Consider the following 17854-nt stretch of genomic DNA (forward strand, 5'->3'; position numbering starts at 1 on the left):
TCTCTGTCTTTTTAAAATGATGATTCAAAATTATTACGTAGAAATGAGAAACGAAGCAGGAGTATGCATTTAGTATTTGGTAGTTTTCCGTTTAAATATGTCTTTTTAATGCGCAAATCAATATCAGTCATCAGTCAAATATTAAAGTATCTATAAGGTATAATTACTTAAATAAGTTACTTATCACATAGATTTTAAAATTTTATACAAAAATTTACTCTAATATTAAAGTTGTTAGAATAAATATTTAACTTGAGTTACATTAAATTTTATAATTAAAAAATAATTTTTTAATTTATAAGAATAAATTAAACAACAATTATTTTTATAAATAACTTACTTAGATAAATAATGAACTGTCAAATTATCTGCTATGATAAAAATTTATTAAGTTATATTACCTAATTTCAAGTAAGTCATCCAGTAATTATTTTGGAAATACTCTTACATATGTCAGGGTTACCTGTTTTCAAAACACTTTTTTCATACGAATTAAGTTAGATTATTTTTTTTATAAGTAGTCATTTTATGGCCCCACATTAATAACTTTGAATCTCATTATGAATCTATTTTGAACCTAAACGAGTTGATATTTTTGAAATTCCAACGCCATATCTTCGACTCTACGTATCATATTTTTTTCATGGTAGAAAGCGAAGGAAAACGGCCACCACTGGTATCGATATAGACCGGAAAATATCCAATGGCTTGAAAGTAATTTCAATGTCGATATTTGTCTACGATTTTTATTCTAGTTGTAATATCATTTTATTTTATAACTTAATAAATAAATATTTTATTACGTATTTTAAACTCTGTATGATTTTGGTCTCTAAATTTTTCCATCACCTAATTTTATTTTTTTAGATTAAGTAAAAAAATGATCATTCTATTAATTTCTTCTATTTTTCATTAATTTTTTTGTTAAATTGATTCAATTATTTCGAGTTTTTTTTTTTTGTGTTTAAAACAGTTATCAAATTCTCCTTTAATGTCAGCAAGACACTATTTTTCCTGTTTTTGAAAGTTGAAACGGTATTTTCCCGGTTACTTGTGCATTAGTAATATTTTATTATAAAACTAAGATTTTCTAAGCCAGTTTTCATTCTTACTAGAAAAATTTACCGGCTCAAAAACTTTCACATACAAAAAGAACAAACACTACACGTGTTGTAAGGACACTGAATTCAAGAACATCATAATTATTATTTCATAGTTCAAATCTAATTAACGACCACAAATATTTAAATAAAAACACGACTTAAAAGTTTAAAGTGTTAAAGATTTTTTTTCAAATAGCAGGCCGACACAATTTTTTTTCCCTTTTACGTTTAAAATAATAAAGTGTCTAATACATGCATCAATTAACAGAGATTCCTCCTCCTCCTCCTCCTCCTGAATATTTCGAGGGAGAATTATATTATTTATAGTGATTTTATCTGATTTAAATAAAAAAATTTCAGTGAAAAAATATATGTGATATAAGTTGTCTAAGTTTATATTCGATAAAACATTTTAATTAATTTTAAATCTTTTATTGATTTTAAAATTTATTTAATTGTTTGATAAATAATTTTTTTTAATGAATTTTTCATAACTCCTATCATTTTAAAAATATTATTTAAAGTAAAATTTTTTAAAATGTTACTTTTAATTTTTTTAATTTTTTTTATTTTTAATATATTTATCAGTTTTTTCAAAATAAGGAATAATGTTCCTTGTACAATGTCATTTTCAATAGGGGTAAGGTAGGGCAGCACGTGACGTGACGCGACGAAACAAGTGTGAGGTTACAAATTGGTAACCAGGCACCACTTCAAGATAATTGACTGTACCTATTATAGGTCAATATGAGGTGCAATTGATAAGCAATAAGCAACAACCACTCTCTCGTATCTCACCTTCTTCTTCTTCTTCAAAACCAAGTTACATATTATAGAATCCTTAATTTTCCTAAAGTTAGAATTCAATCAATCAGGTGGAGATGGTTTGGGTGAATGAGAAACTGAAGGGGTTCGTGGGGCACAGATGGGTGGTGTTTGTGTGCGCGATGTGGGACATGTCGTTTGCGGGGACATCTTACATGTTCGGGAGCATATCGCCGGTGATAAAGAGCAGCATGGGTTTCAACCAGAAGCAGGTGGCGTTCTTGAGCGTGGCTAAGGATCTGGGTGACAACGTTGGTCTTCTTGCAGGCAAAATCTGCCAGTCTTCCCCTATTTGGGCTCTTATACTTGTCGGAGTTGTCCAGAATGTTGTCGGCTATGGCCTTGTTTGGCTCATCGTCACTCACCAGTTCCCCGCTTTGCCTTTGTGGCTGGTATGTTCAATTCAACAACCAATCTCTCTCATCACTTTTTTCTATGTTCTGTTTACTTTTATTAAGGACGTCTTTCTCTTCTGTTTCTGAAACTTATTTGTCTCTCTCTACATCAAAACTAGTTACTGCTTGGTAGATCGTGAACAGTTTTGGATCAGTGGTCTTGTTTCCAGAAATATACAATTCTTTCCCCTGTTGACTTTTGCTTTAGTCCCTTCTATATTACTGCTATTTTCTAATCACAATTAATTTTTTACCTCAAATCAACATCAACATGTGAAACTAAGTTTGATATTTCAACACCCAATCTTTTTAAACACCTATCTACACTCGTCAATTATCTTTATTTCTTTCTACCTATTAACTATAATACCTATCATTTTTTTTCCTTTAATCACTCTCACTAGATGTCGACTAACATGTTATGTTTCTAAGCATTCTTTTCCAACTCTAATAACTACCCATCCTAATAAGAGAAAGAAAAGGTTTATCTGGTTTTCATAAAAAAAAGGCTTATCTAATTAAATTCCAGCATTTTTTATTTTGTGGCAAAAAAAAATTGTTCATTAATTAAAGGTATTTTAAAAAAATAATACAACAAACAATTAAAAGAGAGTCTTATAAAAAGACAAACAATTTTTTTTAAAAAATCTTACAAAAGACAGGAGTACCACATACACCGATACACGTATTATATGAAAAAGGTTTTATGATTAAAACTTTCGAGTGTTTGGATAAACCTTAAAGGGAAGAATAAAATATGTTTTTCATGTGTTTATAATAATTTTTTAATTTAGTCTTTATATATACAATTATTTTTAATTTAATCTTCACTCAGTGTTACTTTTGTTAAATTATCTTATCTATTAACTATAACATAATGAGTACATATGAATTAAACTAAAAAAGAGACATACCTACGGTGACAATACTATATTCTTTTGTTCTTATAAGTGACAATTATTTCTAATTCAGCCTCTATGCTTAACACGACTATATATCAAACGAATCACAACTTAAAATCCACTTCTCCTTGCTTGAATTGTTTTCAACATGATTGATTACATGTTGGGTTGTGCTGCGTGTCCTCACACACACATGGAGAAACTTCAGCTCAATATGCTGGTAAAATTACATGTATTAACCAGGCTCTGATTTTCAGCTATGCATTCTAATCTTTGTGGGACAAAACGGTTCAACATATTACAACACAGCAGCACTAGTTTCTTGCGTGCAAAGTTTCCCCGAGAGCAGAGGCCCCGTGGTGGGGATATTGAAGGGCTTCGTTGGCCTAAGTGGCGCAATTTGGACGCAACTAATAGCCATGGCCCAACTCCCTGACCAGGCCTCTCTCATTTTCATCATAGCAGTTGGACCTGCAATGGTTTCATTAGCCTTCATGTTCATCATAAGACCGGTCGAGAGTTATCGACAATCTAGAGCCTCCGATGGGACTGGCTTCACATTTATCTACAGCATTTGCCTTCTCTTGGCTGCTTACTTGATGGGAGTTTTGTTGCTGGAAAACATGTTTGATTTGGACCAAAGCACCATCACATTGTTTGCAGTTATTTTGATCATTCTCATATTGCTTCCTATCATAGTTCCCATTCTATTGGTTTTCTTCTCTGGACCCCAAAAAAGTGCTGACCAAGAATCCCTCTTGGAGCCACCAATGCTTGAAGCAACTAAGCCTAATAAGCACTTTGTTGGGGAGAGTAGTTCTAGCACTACCAAAGTAATCAAACACGTCGAAAACGAGAAGAGTCCTTCGAAGCTAGAGGTGCTTCCTCTGTCGTCAGAAGGGCCAAGGGATGTTTTTCAGTGTCAAGCTAGACTGTGGCAAGCTGTTACCAAAGCTGTGAAGAAAATCAAGCGAAGAAATGGGCCACATAGAGGAGAGGATTTCACCTTGTCACAAGCAATGGCCAAGGCCGATTTTTGGGTCATGTTCTTCTCTCTTGTCATGGGCTGTGGATCGGGCTTGACAATCATAAATAACATGGGTCAGATTTGTCAATCATTGGGAGACAACAATGTCAATGTTTATGTGTCGGTTATCAGCATATCCAACTTCCTTGGTCGTGTTGGTGGCGGCTACTTCTCAGAGGTTATAGTAAGGTACAATCTCTACTCTTCTTTAGAAATCTAGTGTATCTTCCAAGAATATAACCCATTTTAGCTGTTGAAACTTTAAATACTAAGTACTTATTTTAGTTCTTTACAAAACCAATTTTTAGGTGATCTAAGTTCAACTAATTTTCATATGACATGTAATTGGGTGTTATCAATTCTTTCTCTCGTACCTGACAAACTTGAATACATGTCATATAGAGATTGGCTGGAAGTCTGGGATCATAGACATGTGGCTGTATGAAATTACCTAATAATTTTTCCTATTTTTATCCCCTCAAATTTGTAATTTTCTGAATTTACAAAAGGATATTTATCTTGACAAGAATGGTCTATGAAATTATGAACACCTTTTATTTCTCTTTCTTTTCTCGTCGCATCATATCATCTATTATATTTATTTATACTTGTTTTTCTTCTATTATTCATATCTACACTTTTATCTTGAATCTCAATTCTACAAATGACATTTTAGAAATTAAATTCCATGGACTAAAGTGGGAATTGCTTGTGTTTATGTTAGAATCTCCCACCTTGAAACACATAATCCACGTGTGTCTTATTGCGTGATTTTTTAAACAGGAGTTTTGGGTACCCAAGACTTGCTGCATTGGCAGTGATTCAAGCAGGGATGTCTTTGGGACTTTGCTACTATGTATTTGGTTTGGCTGGTCAAGTTTATGCGGTGGCCATATCCAATGGTTTTGGGTATGGTGCCCACTGGTCAATTGCTTTAGCAGCAGCTTCAGAGCTATTTGGCCTAAAAAACTTTGGAACTCTCTACAATTTTCTCACCATGGCTAGCCCAGCAGGCTCTCTCTTTCTATCTGGATTTGTAGCAAGCACAATATACGACTATTACGCGGAGCAGCAAGTGAAACACCGAATGCTCACTGGAAATTACAATGACTTGCTTCTTTGTGAGGGAAACATTTGCTTCTCCATCACATTTGGAATTTTAGCTGTAGTTTGCTTATGTGCAGCATCTTTGAGCTTGATCGTTGCTCACAGAACAAGGAAATTCTATGCACAGCTTTATGAAGAGTCTCAAACTTAAAAAGTGGGAGCAAGCATAGGAAAACTTATATCAGTTACATCTTCCAGTTATCAAGGGAATCAATGGAGACTGGAGAGTATCACTACGGTTTGAATATTGTGTTGAATTGTTGTGTGCATATACTCTGCCTCTCTTATCTCTCTTTTGGGCTCTTAAGTTTAATATTTGTTAGAGAAATGCTAGTAGTACAATTTTTTATTACTTTTTTTGTTAGGTTAAATTCATGTGTATCCTATTAGATATATGAGTTTCATTTTTATTTGATAGGTCCTATTTATAAATGAGTAAGAATCACATGAATTTTAACGGATAAAAGAGGGCATGAGAAAGACAGTGCTAGAAAATTTGTTACTAGCACTTCTCTGTTTGTAATCTTTTTTCATACTCCGCTCCCTTGTTGATTTTATACATGCTTGGGAAGGAAGACTTGTTATGAAATATGTTATGTGTGTTCCCGTGTATGTAAGGGCATTTGTTTATTGGATCAGCTAGATATTCAGCTGCAGATAAGTAAGCATCATCATATTAGTGTAATATTAAATCTACGTTCAAATTTGTATCTTTATCCTTCCTTGGTTTCTGCATGGGTGACGTACAAATTGTTATACATTATCTTTGCACAAGATGTATGAGAGCTAATTTAAAAGGCAAATTATAAGAAGGTAACAAGTTACAGACATAACAAAACTGCAGTAAACAAAGAATGGAACTCAACACCATATACTCTATAAGACAGAACACGTGCTTCCGTGTGTCCTCCTCCCCATATTAATTCAGGGTCAGTATGAATATGATATAAGTGTTTTTTAGGGTTTCTCTATTGAAAATATAGTTTTTTTAGTTAAAAAGCTCCCAAAAGAAACTTGTAGCCTTGTATCCAACAAGACTCTCCATGTGCACTCCCTATGCCAAACGAATGTAACTAGAAACAAGGGAAATAGAGCTGATCTTAACTGATATAAATACCTTTTTTTATAATGACTTGGTCATTTTTTTACCAAGTGAAATTAATTAGTATGTGAAGTATTTTTTACTATTTTTTATTGACTAAGTAAAAAAAATGAAAAAAAAAAGCGTATAAAGTTTGCACGTATATTGAAACACATTTGATACATTCTTCTTAAAGATTAAACGACTAATTGGACTAACGCAAAAATTGAGAAGCTAAATAAAATAGTAAAATATAAGAGAATTTATTTAGACGATTTGTTCTTAAAAACTCCCCTTATAGAAAAAAAAAAACGACCACAGTGGGAGTCGAACCCACGACCTTCTGATCCGAAGTCAGACGCGCTAATCCACTGCGCTATGCGGTCTTTAATGTTACCTTGTATCTCTTATACAGCATTATATAAAATAAATGTTATATTTTATTCTATTTAAATGGTGTTCTTGCAATGTTAATATGTAGAATTAACATATCCTATATTAACTATCACTGCTCTAATCAATAAAAAGAAAGACATAAAAACTAATAAGCATTCAATGATTGGCTGATGGAACAGACCAATCCTAAGTTTCAACAAAAAAAAAAACCGAAAGAAAATTAACAATCATTTAGTGGTTAATGGACTTTCATAATTAGCATAAGTCAATCCCAATAAATCGGTCTCTCTTGCAAGATAAATTGGGGTTTGGATAAATTGTAAATTAGTAAATCCCTCTTTACCCTTGTGAATGTGAAATATGTATTAAACTATGAAAATTCTAGTGCTTTAGCCGTTGGAAATTTTTCTGTTTAAATTTTGATATAGTTAGATATTGAAAACTAATTATTTTCATGCACTAGATATCAATTGCATTTTATCATGGCTAGTTCATGCATTGGAAGTTTATCTTGCTCAGTCACAATTATCTTGTGTGATACAACATTTGATATTCCTGTCTTTTGAGAAAAAAATAATTAAAAAAAAAAACTGATGAATTGGTTGAAGAGAAACCGTTTGCTAATTGAGAGCATGCATAGCCGATGGCACAAAAAGACAATTTTACATGAAAAAGTGGAGGGTAGTAATGCTATTGGGAGGAAAAAAAGTAAAAAAATAAATAAAAATACTGATGTATCGGTAAAAAAAAAAAAAAAAAAAACCGTTTGCTGAATCACCATGCATAGTAGATGGCTCAAAAGACAATTTTACATGGAAAATGAACATATTGTAAAGAATTGTTTGGTAAATTGATTAGCATTTGAGAAATTCTATCTTTACTTAATATTTTTACAGCATTTTATACAATTGAGAGATAAAAATAAAAGAGAAAGCAATATTAAATAAAGTGAATGTGATAAAAAAAAATGAGTTATAAAAAATGTTATATATTTTGTGAGAACATGAAAATTTTACGGCCCCAGGTGTTTTTTTTTTTTTTGTGTTGGGAAGACTCTACACACACCAAAATTTAAAGATGAGAATACAAAAGATATATCACATAAAATAGTGGAAGACAGAAATTACATAGTTCGACACTTTTGTGTTAGGGAAGTACTTCAACAAATTGTTTATTATCTCAATCAAGTCATTAAGTTACAAGTTGTGTAAAAACTTCAATTAAAAAAAAAGCCATCCCAAGAAATATATTAATTATATCACCCTACGAATTCAAATAAATAATTTTAAGAGGTAAAAAAAAATGATAAAAATTTTCACTCATAAGAGACATTGTTACTACAAGTGATCACTTATACTTATCCACTTTCCTTAGACTTGAATGAGTCAAATTTTTACCAAATTCTCTAAATATATTTTTTTTAACTAACTTTTTCATATCTGAGATATAGTTTATTTTTAAAAAATTATCTAATATTATTTTTTTCCAGACATTTGAAAATTTTTTAGGTTTTATCTTAGTATTTATTGTCAGACTATTTGTTGTTAAGTAATGATGGTATCTAAGTTATCACACTTATTAATCAGTAAGCACATTTTTTTCCACATCATTAATTTTTATTTTTAAATATTTAAAAAATGAAATTTAAATCAAGTGAATATCACTAACACTGTGAAAGACGTTGTGGAGAAGGGATCATCTCTCTGAATCTAAACGACAGCGTAGAGGAAAAGAGCAGCAATTTAGAGCAAGAAGCCATGATGCTCGTCAAACGTATGCAACGACTAGGTCGTGGCGGCGGCAGAGGAAAAGGGAGTTGGTGTTCGGAGTGAAGGGGCTTCCGTGAGAGGATGAGAGGGGTGAGGGATGAAGGATGAAGGATTTCGATTCTCTGATTCCACTCCTTCGTTTTCCTTCTTCTTTTTTCTGCAAAATTGATGTTATGTTTTCCACCACTTCTTCCTCCCTCATCTTCGTTTTCTGAGCTTGGGTTTAGGGTTTTTGCAGAACAACAACTAAGAAGCCGACTAGTGGAAAATTAAGGAAAGTGAAAATCTCATTTATGTATTCTTGAATCATTTATGTTGTTCAGTTCAATCCGATTCAGATAGGAAATGCGCATTTGTATCATTTTGACTCTCCCCATCTCGAATTCTAGGATATGGGATTGCTTGTGAAGGGAAGCTTCGTGGGTGAAGGAGGAAAAGGTCAAGCTAGTAAAGGCTTTACTCAAACATATGGGATAGATTACGAGGAAGCCTTTGCCCCGATAGCCAAGATCAAGTTTCTTCCTCTCCTGCTCTTTATTGCTGCGAATCCAGATTGGCCTCTATTCCAATTAGATGTTCAAAATGCCTTCCTGAAAGCCAAACCAGGGGGTTCAGTCGGAAGCTATTGTATCTCACCATGATCATCATGAACCTTCACCGGGGCAAAGGCTTACATAGAAAAACAGAAATTAATGACGTGGAAAAAAGGTGCTTACGTATTTATGATTAAACGTGATGACATCACACTTCATTTGTTACATTATTATTTGAGGGATGCAGCCTGATCACAAATATTAAAATAAAACGCAAAATTTATTGAATAATTTTTTAAAAAACATACTATATTATAAATATGAAAAATTTATTTAAATTTTTTTTTTAAAATAGATAAGAATATAGTTATAATGTAACTTTCTCTGAGAATAGATAAAACATATTAATGGCTTTGATCACCTTTCCAAGCCCATTGAAGTATGTTGTTTCCTTTTTCCATAAATGATAGTGAGCCATTCCACAGGCCAAAAAATAATTTCAAGAATATAGCATGCTATGGAATCACTAATTGAAGGCCCGGAAATTTAAATTGTTATTCCTAGCATTTAGTTTTTTCTTTGGATTTAAATTTAAGTCACTAATTGAATCACGGACACAAGAGGCAGGAAAAATATCCTATTTAGGCTGAAGATAAAAGGGCGTCTTGAAATATACTCTTTCAACATTGATACGAAAAGGATTTAATTGGTATGCAATCACATTGTAAAGATTTCTTAACCGATGAAAAAATATCACATTTTTAAAAAGTTTAAGTCTTATCATAATCTCCTTAAATATCATGCATATACATATCATGAATTTTAATTGGTTGAATATTAAGTAAAAAAATTAAGTTAATAGTGTATAATAATTAAACTCTAAGGAAAAAGAGAATTGTTCAATGGTAAGGTAAGTTTATTCAAGTAGCAGCCCAAGAGGGTGAAATAGAGATATGTCAGAGAGGAGAAGATCATCCTTAATGGAAGCCATACTGAAGACTTTTTATAGGTTATATTCCTCTCACTAACACTGACTTTTGTAACTACTGTATTGGTCAAATCAGATTTATATATCGTCAAAATATAATGATACTTACAGATACATATACGTAAGTATATGTAGTTTAGTCATGATCGGCATTTGCAACTTTCGTGATTATTTTTTCAAGACCATCGTAAGGTGTCAACTAATTTAGGAATATATTTTGAAATTCTTGTACGTTAGATTAGAACTGAGGACTTGGAGCTTAAGAATTACTCCAAAGGCCAAACCATTAAGTCTCTCAGGAAACTGACTTGTGTAGTACTTAATTAGTCCTTCTCTTATATATGTTTTACTTACTCCTAGTTTGTGTTGCATGCTGAAAGAAAAATTGTTTATTCAATGCCATTGATATTGGAGTTCAGTAAATAGGGTGACTGAACAATTACAGTTTTTATTATTTGCCTTGAAGAATTATATTTTTTTTCCATAATTTTATGACACTTGTTTGTCCTGATGATTCTGTATTATTCTCATGTGTTATTGCTAGCAGTATATATGGTTGAATGAGTATTCACTTATTTTTAATTAAAAGCTTCATAAGCTATTCCCTGCTTATGAGGATATTGTTAGAAGTTAGGACACTGCAACGTGGAAAGTTTTATTATTGTCTATAAAACTCAGCTTCTGCCCTAATTAACTTTAGGAAAAGTGTTAGTTAATTCGTTTTAAGGTTTAGTAGAAAAGTTAAAGGATTGAATGACAAAGCGAGAAGTTAAGGGATTACTGGTAATTAAGCTTCAAATAAACTCAATGACAAGACCTACCTTTTCTTGGTTTAATCATTACTTAAGATGATTTTTTTTTGAGAATGAATCATGTCAACTCGAAGGTAAAGATTGGAAAATAAAGAACATGTCAGATAATCGTATCTTTGATCCTATATATAAGAAATAAGCTATAGTGTAAAATATGTTAGAATTTTTTCTTATATGTTTGTGGGTTACAATTAATTATAATATTTTACTTTTGTAAAAAATAGATTAATATTATGATTCATTTGATAATATTTAAGCTCACTAATAATGTGATTAATTATTTATTTACAGACTTTGAACACCTAATTTTGATCAATGTGAGAAAATATTGAGTCTAATCACTAGGTTTACAATGAAAGGTGTCTAGAGCTAATAAATAATATTAAGTTTATTTTGTTGTCACCTTATCAATTGTTGTATAAAATTTGTCTCATTGAAAACTCTAGAAAAAAAATGTGATAAAACAAAAAAAGACTTGACTTATGAATTTATGTAGATCATATTATGATAAACAATTCGTATTTTCTTGATCATGTGTTCAATAAATAAGTGTTATGTTAATGTTTTAAACTCATATAAATTCGTTCTTGATAGATTTATTTATCTTAAGTTATATCATAATTTATTTTTTATAAATATGACCGGAGATAGTAGGATATAATCAAATTTCTAGCTAGCTTTTCATTGTGATCTATAAAATTGATGGAATGGGAATGCTGACAAACCACTTAATTAATAAGATCATATAGTTTAGAAAATACAAGTAACGATGTTAAAGGCATCATAAGAAAGCACCATTGGATTTACCTTAAGCAATGTTTTGTAATTGCTTATTCATAGTTCACCATTTGCCATCATGCAAACTGAGCATTTACTATGAATTTGAATGCCGTAAAATCTATGTAAAATGCATCAAAATCCTATAGAGGAAAATTAACAGCATTATTTTTTTGAGATTCTTGGCATATCAGGTAGCCTCCAATTATGGAAGAAAATCCCCTATAACATTTTAAGTTGAATTGTGTACAACAAAGTCCTCAGATTCCAATCATCTATAGCAGGTACTTTAATGCGCGTGGCGTGCATATATATATATATATATATATATATACATGAAAGTTACCCTCATTTAAAAAAAAAAGAATACCATCCATTTGGATTAACTGCAATCTGAAAGAGTTAGAAAAACAAACTCCAGTAAACAATATTGTCTGGATGAAAAATAACTGATGAATATACTGCACCATTTCTTCTCCACTGAAAAAGCGCCTTCAATGGCACTAATCCATGATACATTTTTTTTTTATCCGTAAAAATAAAAAATAATGTAAGACAGTTCAGAATAACTCACGAGATTGTTCCATCATAATACATTTGATAGAGGGGACAAACTTCTAATATTTGTATAATGTCTCATATAGTATAGGGTGTAGAAAAATAAAATATAAGGATAATCTATAAATAAAAGCATTAATTTTTTTTATATTGTAAGAAATAAAAATATCTTTAATTGACTCTCATATAGTATAGGGTGTAGAAAAAGAAAATATAAGGATAATCTATAAATAAAAGCATTAATTTTTTTGATATTGTAAGAAATAAAAATATCTTTAATTGACCTCACCATATATAAGAAATTTAATTAATGGTACAGACAAAAAAATTTAATTATACAACAATTACTTAATTAGTTCATTGAAGCATCCTTTCACAAAACAACACAACGTTTCACAAACACAACTTGATAGACATCTGGCCATGCGTAGTAATAGCATAATAAAGTTTTAAACTTTTAATATCCATTTACAATATGTAAGAAAAAAAATTACCATAAGACTAATGTTGGGTAATACTACTAATAATTACCATGTTTGGTCAAGGTAACGTTAGTATTATCGTAGTCAAAATCTGATAAGATTTTATATATATCTTGTGAGTTTTTTTAAAACTGTAGCTTTTTTTTATTATTATACTATCAGGTAAAGAAAAAAACATTTGCCTTATTTTTTTTTAAAAAAAATCAGAGGTGTGAATGAGAAACAGTATAAAAACCTCTCACCATGATGGCCTTAACATGCACCGCACAGAGTAAGCTATGAAACTCTGATCGGAGCCCAATTCTCTCAAACTCTTAAAGCCACCGTTTTTCCAAATCATTCAGGAAAAAAAAATACAGAGAGCTTTCTCAACTCAATTTCCCGCTACGCTTCTTCATTCGTGTGTCTTCTTCCTTCAGGTTAGGCATTTTTACCTTATTCTTCTCTCTCTCTCTTTTTTTTTTTTTTTGCTTTTTCTCTTTTATATCAATGTGGTTTTGGATTGTGTGATTGTGTTTTAGGCTTTCGTTTTTTGGTATCTGCAGTGGTAGTAGTTGATTCCATTCGGAAATAATAATGTTGAAGGGATTTTCTGTGTTTCTTGGACGGTTTTTGTTTATTTGATTTTATTTTGTTTTTTCGGGTTGTAACCGTAACGGAACCTCCAATGTGGTCTGTCGCAACCGTGACGGTGCGGTGTTGCAACCCGTTTCTGTGGACAAATTGAAACCTTGAATTTTACGTGATTGAAAGTGTTAAAAGTTTTGAAATTTTGTTTCTTCTGTTTTTGTTGTTCCTGCTTTGAGGTTCTTGTTTGTTCATTTGAAGGGCTGCATGTGCGATGTTTTGCCCCTTTTTTTATGAGAGTTTTAGGGCTTGTTTGATTAAAAAATTGTTTAATGTTTTCAAAATTCAATTACACAAGGTTGCTTGTGGAGGGTGGTGCAAGGCACAAAGTAGGGTGTAGGATTAAAAGGAGAGGTTGAACAGGATGAAAATTGAAAATGAAGAATCATGAGAAAACATTTCTGTTTTTCTTTTTCGAAACAACTTGCCTTGGAAACAATTTTCAAAACTAGATGGATTTTAGATGAGAAATTGATTGTGGAGTAGTATGGAATTGTTTAAGAAAATAGTTTCTGTAAGCTAGAGGTGAAAAGAGAATCAAATAGATTCTTAAATTCTGAATTTAGTTTTTAATTTCCTCTTCGGTCGTTTATTGTGGTTGATTCATTGATTGTTAAAGATGTTCATTTGAAGAAGAGCTGCATGAGCGAGAATTTACTTTTAAGAGATATAAGCATGCTTTGTTTTGTTGCCCTATTATTGAAAGAAGTGATTGAAAGTAGAAAATGCGGTTTGGCATTTGCGCATTTTGATTACGTCATGCTTCCTTTTCTCCTTTGCAATTTCCTTTTCCATGATCAGCAATGGTTTGGTTGTTCCCTGGATTGTGGTTGGTGAAGGTTGCAAGGGACTGAATATGGAAATGTATTAGAAATCTAATGTCATGGTATTGTGATCCTTCTTTAATTCTTTTGGAAATTCGGTACTCAAATATGTTCGCTGAATTTGTAGTTATCTGATTGTTTAGGACTTCAGGTAAAATGTGTGGAATTAATTGATAGTAATAAGCATTGATTGGAAAGAATTCCGTTAACCGGTATTTTGCTAAGATTTCATTTTGTCGTTATCGGCATGTTTTTTCTTTCCTTTGTTGCTAATGTAGTTATGTCATTTTGGACTATTTACAGGGTTTACCGGGCTTCTGTAATTGAATGAATCATCTTTATTGTGCATGTGGAGTTGTCGGGTTCTGGGTATCAATATTTTTTGCCAGGTCCTTCCTCCTTGTTGGTATCACCCTGATGTATACTTCTAAGGAAGGAAATAAAGAAGAGTAATTAGTGGTATTTGCAGAAACACACTGGCTAGCATGGAATGTAATAAAGCTGGTGCCTTAAGGGCTAAAGAACTTGCAGAGAAGATGCTTTTACAGAGGAACTTTGGTGGGGCAAGAATGCTCGCAATGAAGGCTCTAGAATTATATCCCAATCTTGATGGTCTTCCTCAATTTCTAGCAACTATTGAGGTGTATATCTCTTCCGAAGCTAGAGTTAATGGAGAACTTGATTGGTACAGTATCCTTGGTGTGCAACCGTTGGCTGATGAAGAAACAATTCGAAGACGATATAGGAAACTGGCTCTTACTCTGCACCCTGATAAAAATAGATCCGTAGGTGCAGATGGGGCATTTAACCTTGTCTCACAGGCTTGGAGTTTATTATCTGATAAAGCCAAGAGAATCACCTATGACCAAAAGAGCAGTTTATGGGGTAATGGAAATCCTGGTGGGAAACCTTCTATGCCAGCTAGTCAGAATGGTTTACATACTAACGTCTTCAATCCTGTGTTGTTGAAACCCACATTTTGGACCTTTTGCAGTTTCTGCAAGACAAAGTTTGAGTACCATAATGCTTATATTAACAGCAATCTTGTCTGTACCTGCTGTCATAAGCCATTTTTGGCTTTCGAGACATTGCCTCCACCTGGATACAGAAATGTTTCATCCACCCAGATGAAGCAGCATAACTTCAACTCAACGAGAATGGAAAGAAGTTATCATTTTTCAGGACGGACACCTATGTCTACTGTCAATTCATCACTTGGGTCAGGCCCTTTCTCTATGCCTGGCAGTATTTCCCATGTTCCGACATCAGCTTCTAGTGCTGCAGAAGCTCCTGGTGCTTTTAGGATGCCATCTGAGAATTTGAAGACAAGGCATGAAGATTCGGCAACTGTCTTGAGGGAAGATGCCCATTTTGGGAAAGCTCATGCTGTTGAGAGAACTGGTGCTGGTTCAGCTTTTCAGTCCTCTCGTTTTGGTTCAAATTCTATTATGAAAGGAGACAGACCAAGGAAAAAAAGGCCCACTGATGAACATAAAGTTTGTAGTGATAGAAGGGATATGGAAAATAAAACAGCATCTCAAAATGAAGGAATAAACTTGGCAAATGGATTTGGGTCAGGAAGGGTTAATGCTGCTGGAAATCACAAACGCAATGGTGTTAGGGACAGATCACAGCAGCAAATAAAGAACATATTGGTGGAAAAGGCTCGGAAGGAGATTCTTATAAAGCTTGATGAATGGAAAGCTTCTTCTGCATTAAAGAATTTCGACAAGTCAAAGAATATAGACACAGAAATCGGAGAGAAGGGCAAAGAAAGGGAAGTAAATGGTGTAAAACCTGGTGCACAAGTTGGTGATTCTGAGACCGTGGACAAGAAGTGTTTCTCTGCTGATCCAGAGCCAGAGCTGCCTGTTTCTCTCTCAATGAATGTTCCTGATCCAGATTTCCATGATTTTGATGGAGACCGAATTGAAAATGCTTTTGGTGAGAACCAGGTATGGGCTGCATATGATAATGATGATGGCATGCCGCGCTACTTTTGCTTAATCCATGATGTTATCTCGAAAAAACCTTTGAATATGAGGATTAGCTGGTTGAATGCCAAAAGCAATGATGAATTGGCCCCAATAAAGTGGGTCAGTTCTGGCTTTCCTAAGACCAGCGGAGATTTCAGAATAGGAAAGCGTGTATCCTATAGCACTCTTAATTCCTTCTCCCACAGGGTTAAATGGACAAAAGGTTCAAGAGGGATTGTTCATATATATCCGAAGAAAGGTGACGTATGGGCTTTGTATCGGAACTGGTCCCTTGACTGGAATGAATTTACCGATGATGAAATCATACAGAAATATGACATGGTGGAGGTGCTTGAAGACTACAGTGAAGAGAAAGGTGTGAATATTGCCCCACTTGTCAAGGTTGCAGGTTTCAAGACAGTATTCCGACAGAACGCTGATCCAAGAAAAGTCAGGAATATTTCAAAGGCGGAGATGTTTCGTTTCTCACACCAGGTACCTTCATACCTGCTTACTGGTGAAGAGGGTCAGAATGCTCCAAAAGGTTGCTTGGAGCTTGATCCTGCTGCTACACCGATGGAACTTTTTCAGGTGTTAGCCGAAGATCTGGAGCAAGAAATTGTAATGACAACTGAAAAATCTGTGGAAGATGAATTGAAGCACAAAGAGAATTCCGGGGAGGAGGGTTTGATCAAGAAGTGCCAGACAACTAAGGAAGAAGGTTCTGATGAAGAAGGATTGGTGGGAGAGAAGAAAAGGAAGCCTGAGAGTTGCCAGACAACTAAGGAAGAACGTTCCAATGAAGAACTGGGAGAGAAGAAAAGGAAGCCTGAGATCTTGTTTGTATATAAGCGGAGACGTCTAGGTGAAAAGAGAGCTGTGAAGTGTTAAGTAATGTTAATGTTAATGACTGGAAGAGATTCTGTGTTCCATTTAGCCAGAGATAGCAGATTTAATTAGTCAACAAAACTATAGTTTACAATGACCAATTCAAAAACATAAACTAGAACAGTTTTTTGTTGTTTTTGCTGTATATTGGCGGGGCTACAGTTTTGCATTTAGTGTTGCCGTTGCCCTCAGGACTTTATTTCAGTTGTATGTATGAAAAACTCTTGGAAATGCCAATGTGCAGCTAGTTATTATTATTAGTTTCTGCAAGTCAATAAACTTCATTATCATTCAGTTTACCTCATTCAACTGAGAACATTTTCCGGATTCATTCTTTCGACTGAAAATCATGTATTGACCATAGCTATGGTCAAATTGTACACCAGCTGCACATTTTTTTTCTCGAACCTCATGGAACAAAAGCATATTCAGTTCTTCTAACAAATTAGAACAAGTCTTAAACCTTTACGATACTAATAATATATTCAGTTTTTTAATAATGATAAAAAAAAACTCAGTTGATATTAAGATTCTATTTAAAATGCATTTTTTTCAGAGAGTGAGGAACTTTTTGTTAAATTGAGGAAGAATCATAAGATCAATCCTTTTCATTTTTTTAAAATGAGTTTCTATAGCTAAAAGATTTATAAGCTTTTCTATTTCAAAATCTTTCAAGTATGTTTTCATTTACTAATGGCTATTAAATTTTGTTAAATTGAAGATACTATTTTAAGAATTTATATAGATTATAGAAACTTATTCAATATGTTGTATATCAAATAGT

At 32.8% G+C, this 17854-nt stretch overlaps 2 protein-coding genes and 1 non-coding gene across 3 annotated transcripts; 2 read left to right on the top strand and 1 right to left on the bottom strand.

The window, feature by feature from the left end:
- The first annotated feature begins 1820 nt into the window (after positions 1–1820).
- On the top strand, positions 1821–5971 carry LOC100817909 (protein NUCLEAR FUSION DEFECTIVE 4). Its single transcript, XM_003526905.5, has 3 exons — positions 1821–2320; positions 3483–4441; positions 5036–5971. The coding sequence occupies exons 1-3, from the start codon at positions 1985–1987 to the stop codon at positions 5508–5510; spliced, it is 1770 nt and encodes a 589-aa protein (XP_003526953.1). The 5' UTR covers positions 1821–1984; the 3' UTR covers positions 5511–5971.
- Positions 5972–6752: 781 nt separating this feature from the next.
- On the bottom strand, positions 6753–6826 carry TRNAR-UCG (transfer RNA arginine (anticodon UCG)). The gene has a single exon. It is a non-coding gene; the product is annotated as a tRNA-Arg (tRNA).
- Positions 6827–13006: 6180 nt separating this feature from the next.
- Positions 13007–17327, top strand: LOC100797672 (uncharacterized). Its single transcript, XM_003528057.5, has 2 exons — positions 13007–13174; positions 14510–17327. The coding sequence occupies exon 2, from the start codon at positions 14692–14694 to the stop codon at positions 17071–17073; it is 2382 nt and encodes a 793-aa protein (XP_003528105.1). The 5' UTR covers positions 13007–13174; positions 14510–14691; the 3' UTR covers positions 17074–17327.
- Positions 17328–17854: the final 527 nt, after the last annotated feature.

This window comes from Glycine max, chromosome 6 (assembly GCF_000004515.6).
Source record: "Glycine max cultivar Williams 82 chromosome 6, Glycine_max_v4.0, whole genome shotgun sequence".
NCBI lineage: Eukaryota > Viridiplantae > Streptophyta > Magnoliopsida > Fabales > Fabaceae > Glycine > Glycine max.

Excerpts from the sequence above, each read along its gene's own strand:
- LOC100817909 (XM_003526905.5), top strand. The coding sequence starts at position 1,985 with ATGGTTTGGGTGAATGAGAAACTGAAGGGGTTCGTGGGGCACAGATGG. Across the intron at positions 2,321-3,482 it reads CCGCTTTGCCTTTGTGGCTG|CTATGCATTCTAATCTTTGT; the intron begins GTATGTTCAATT and ends TCTGATTTTCAG. Across the intron at positions 4,442-5,035 it reads TTCTCAGAGGTTATAGTAAG|GAGTTTTGGGTACCCAAGAC; the intron begins GTACAATCTCTA and ends TTTTTTAAACAG.
- LOC100797672 (XM_003528057.5), top strand. The coding sequence starts at position 14,692 with ATGGAATGTAATAAAGCTGGTGCCTTAAGGGCTAAAGAACTTGCAGAG.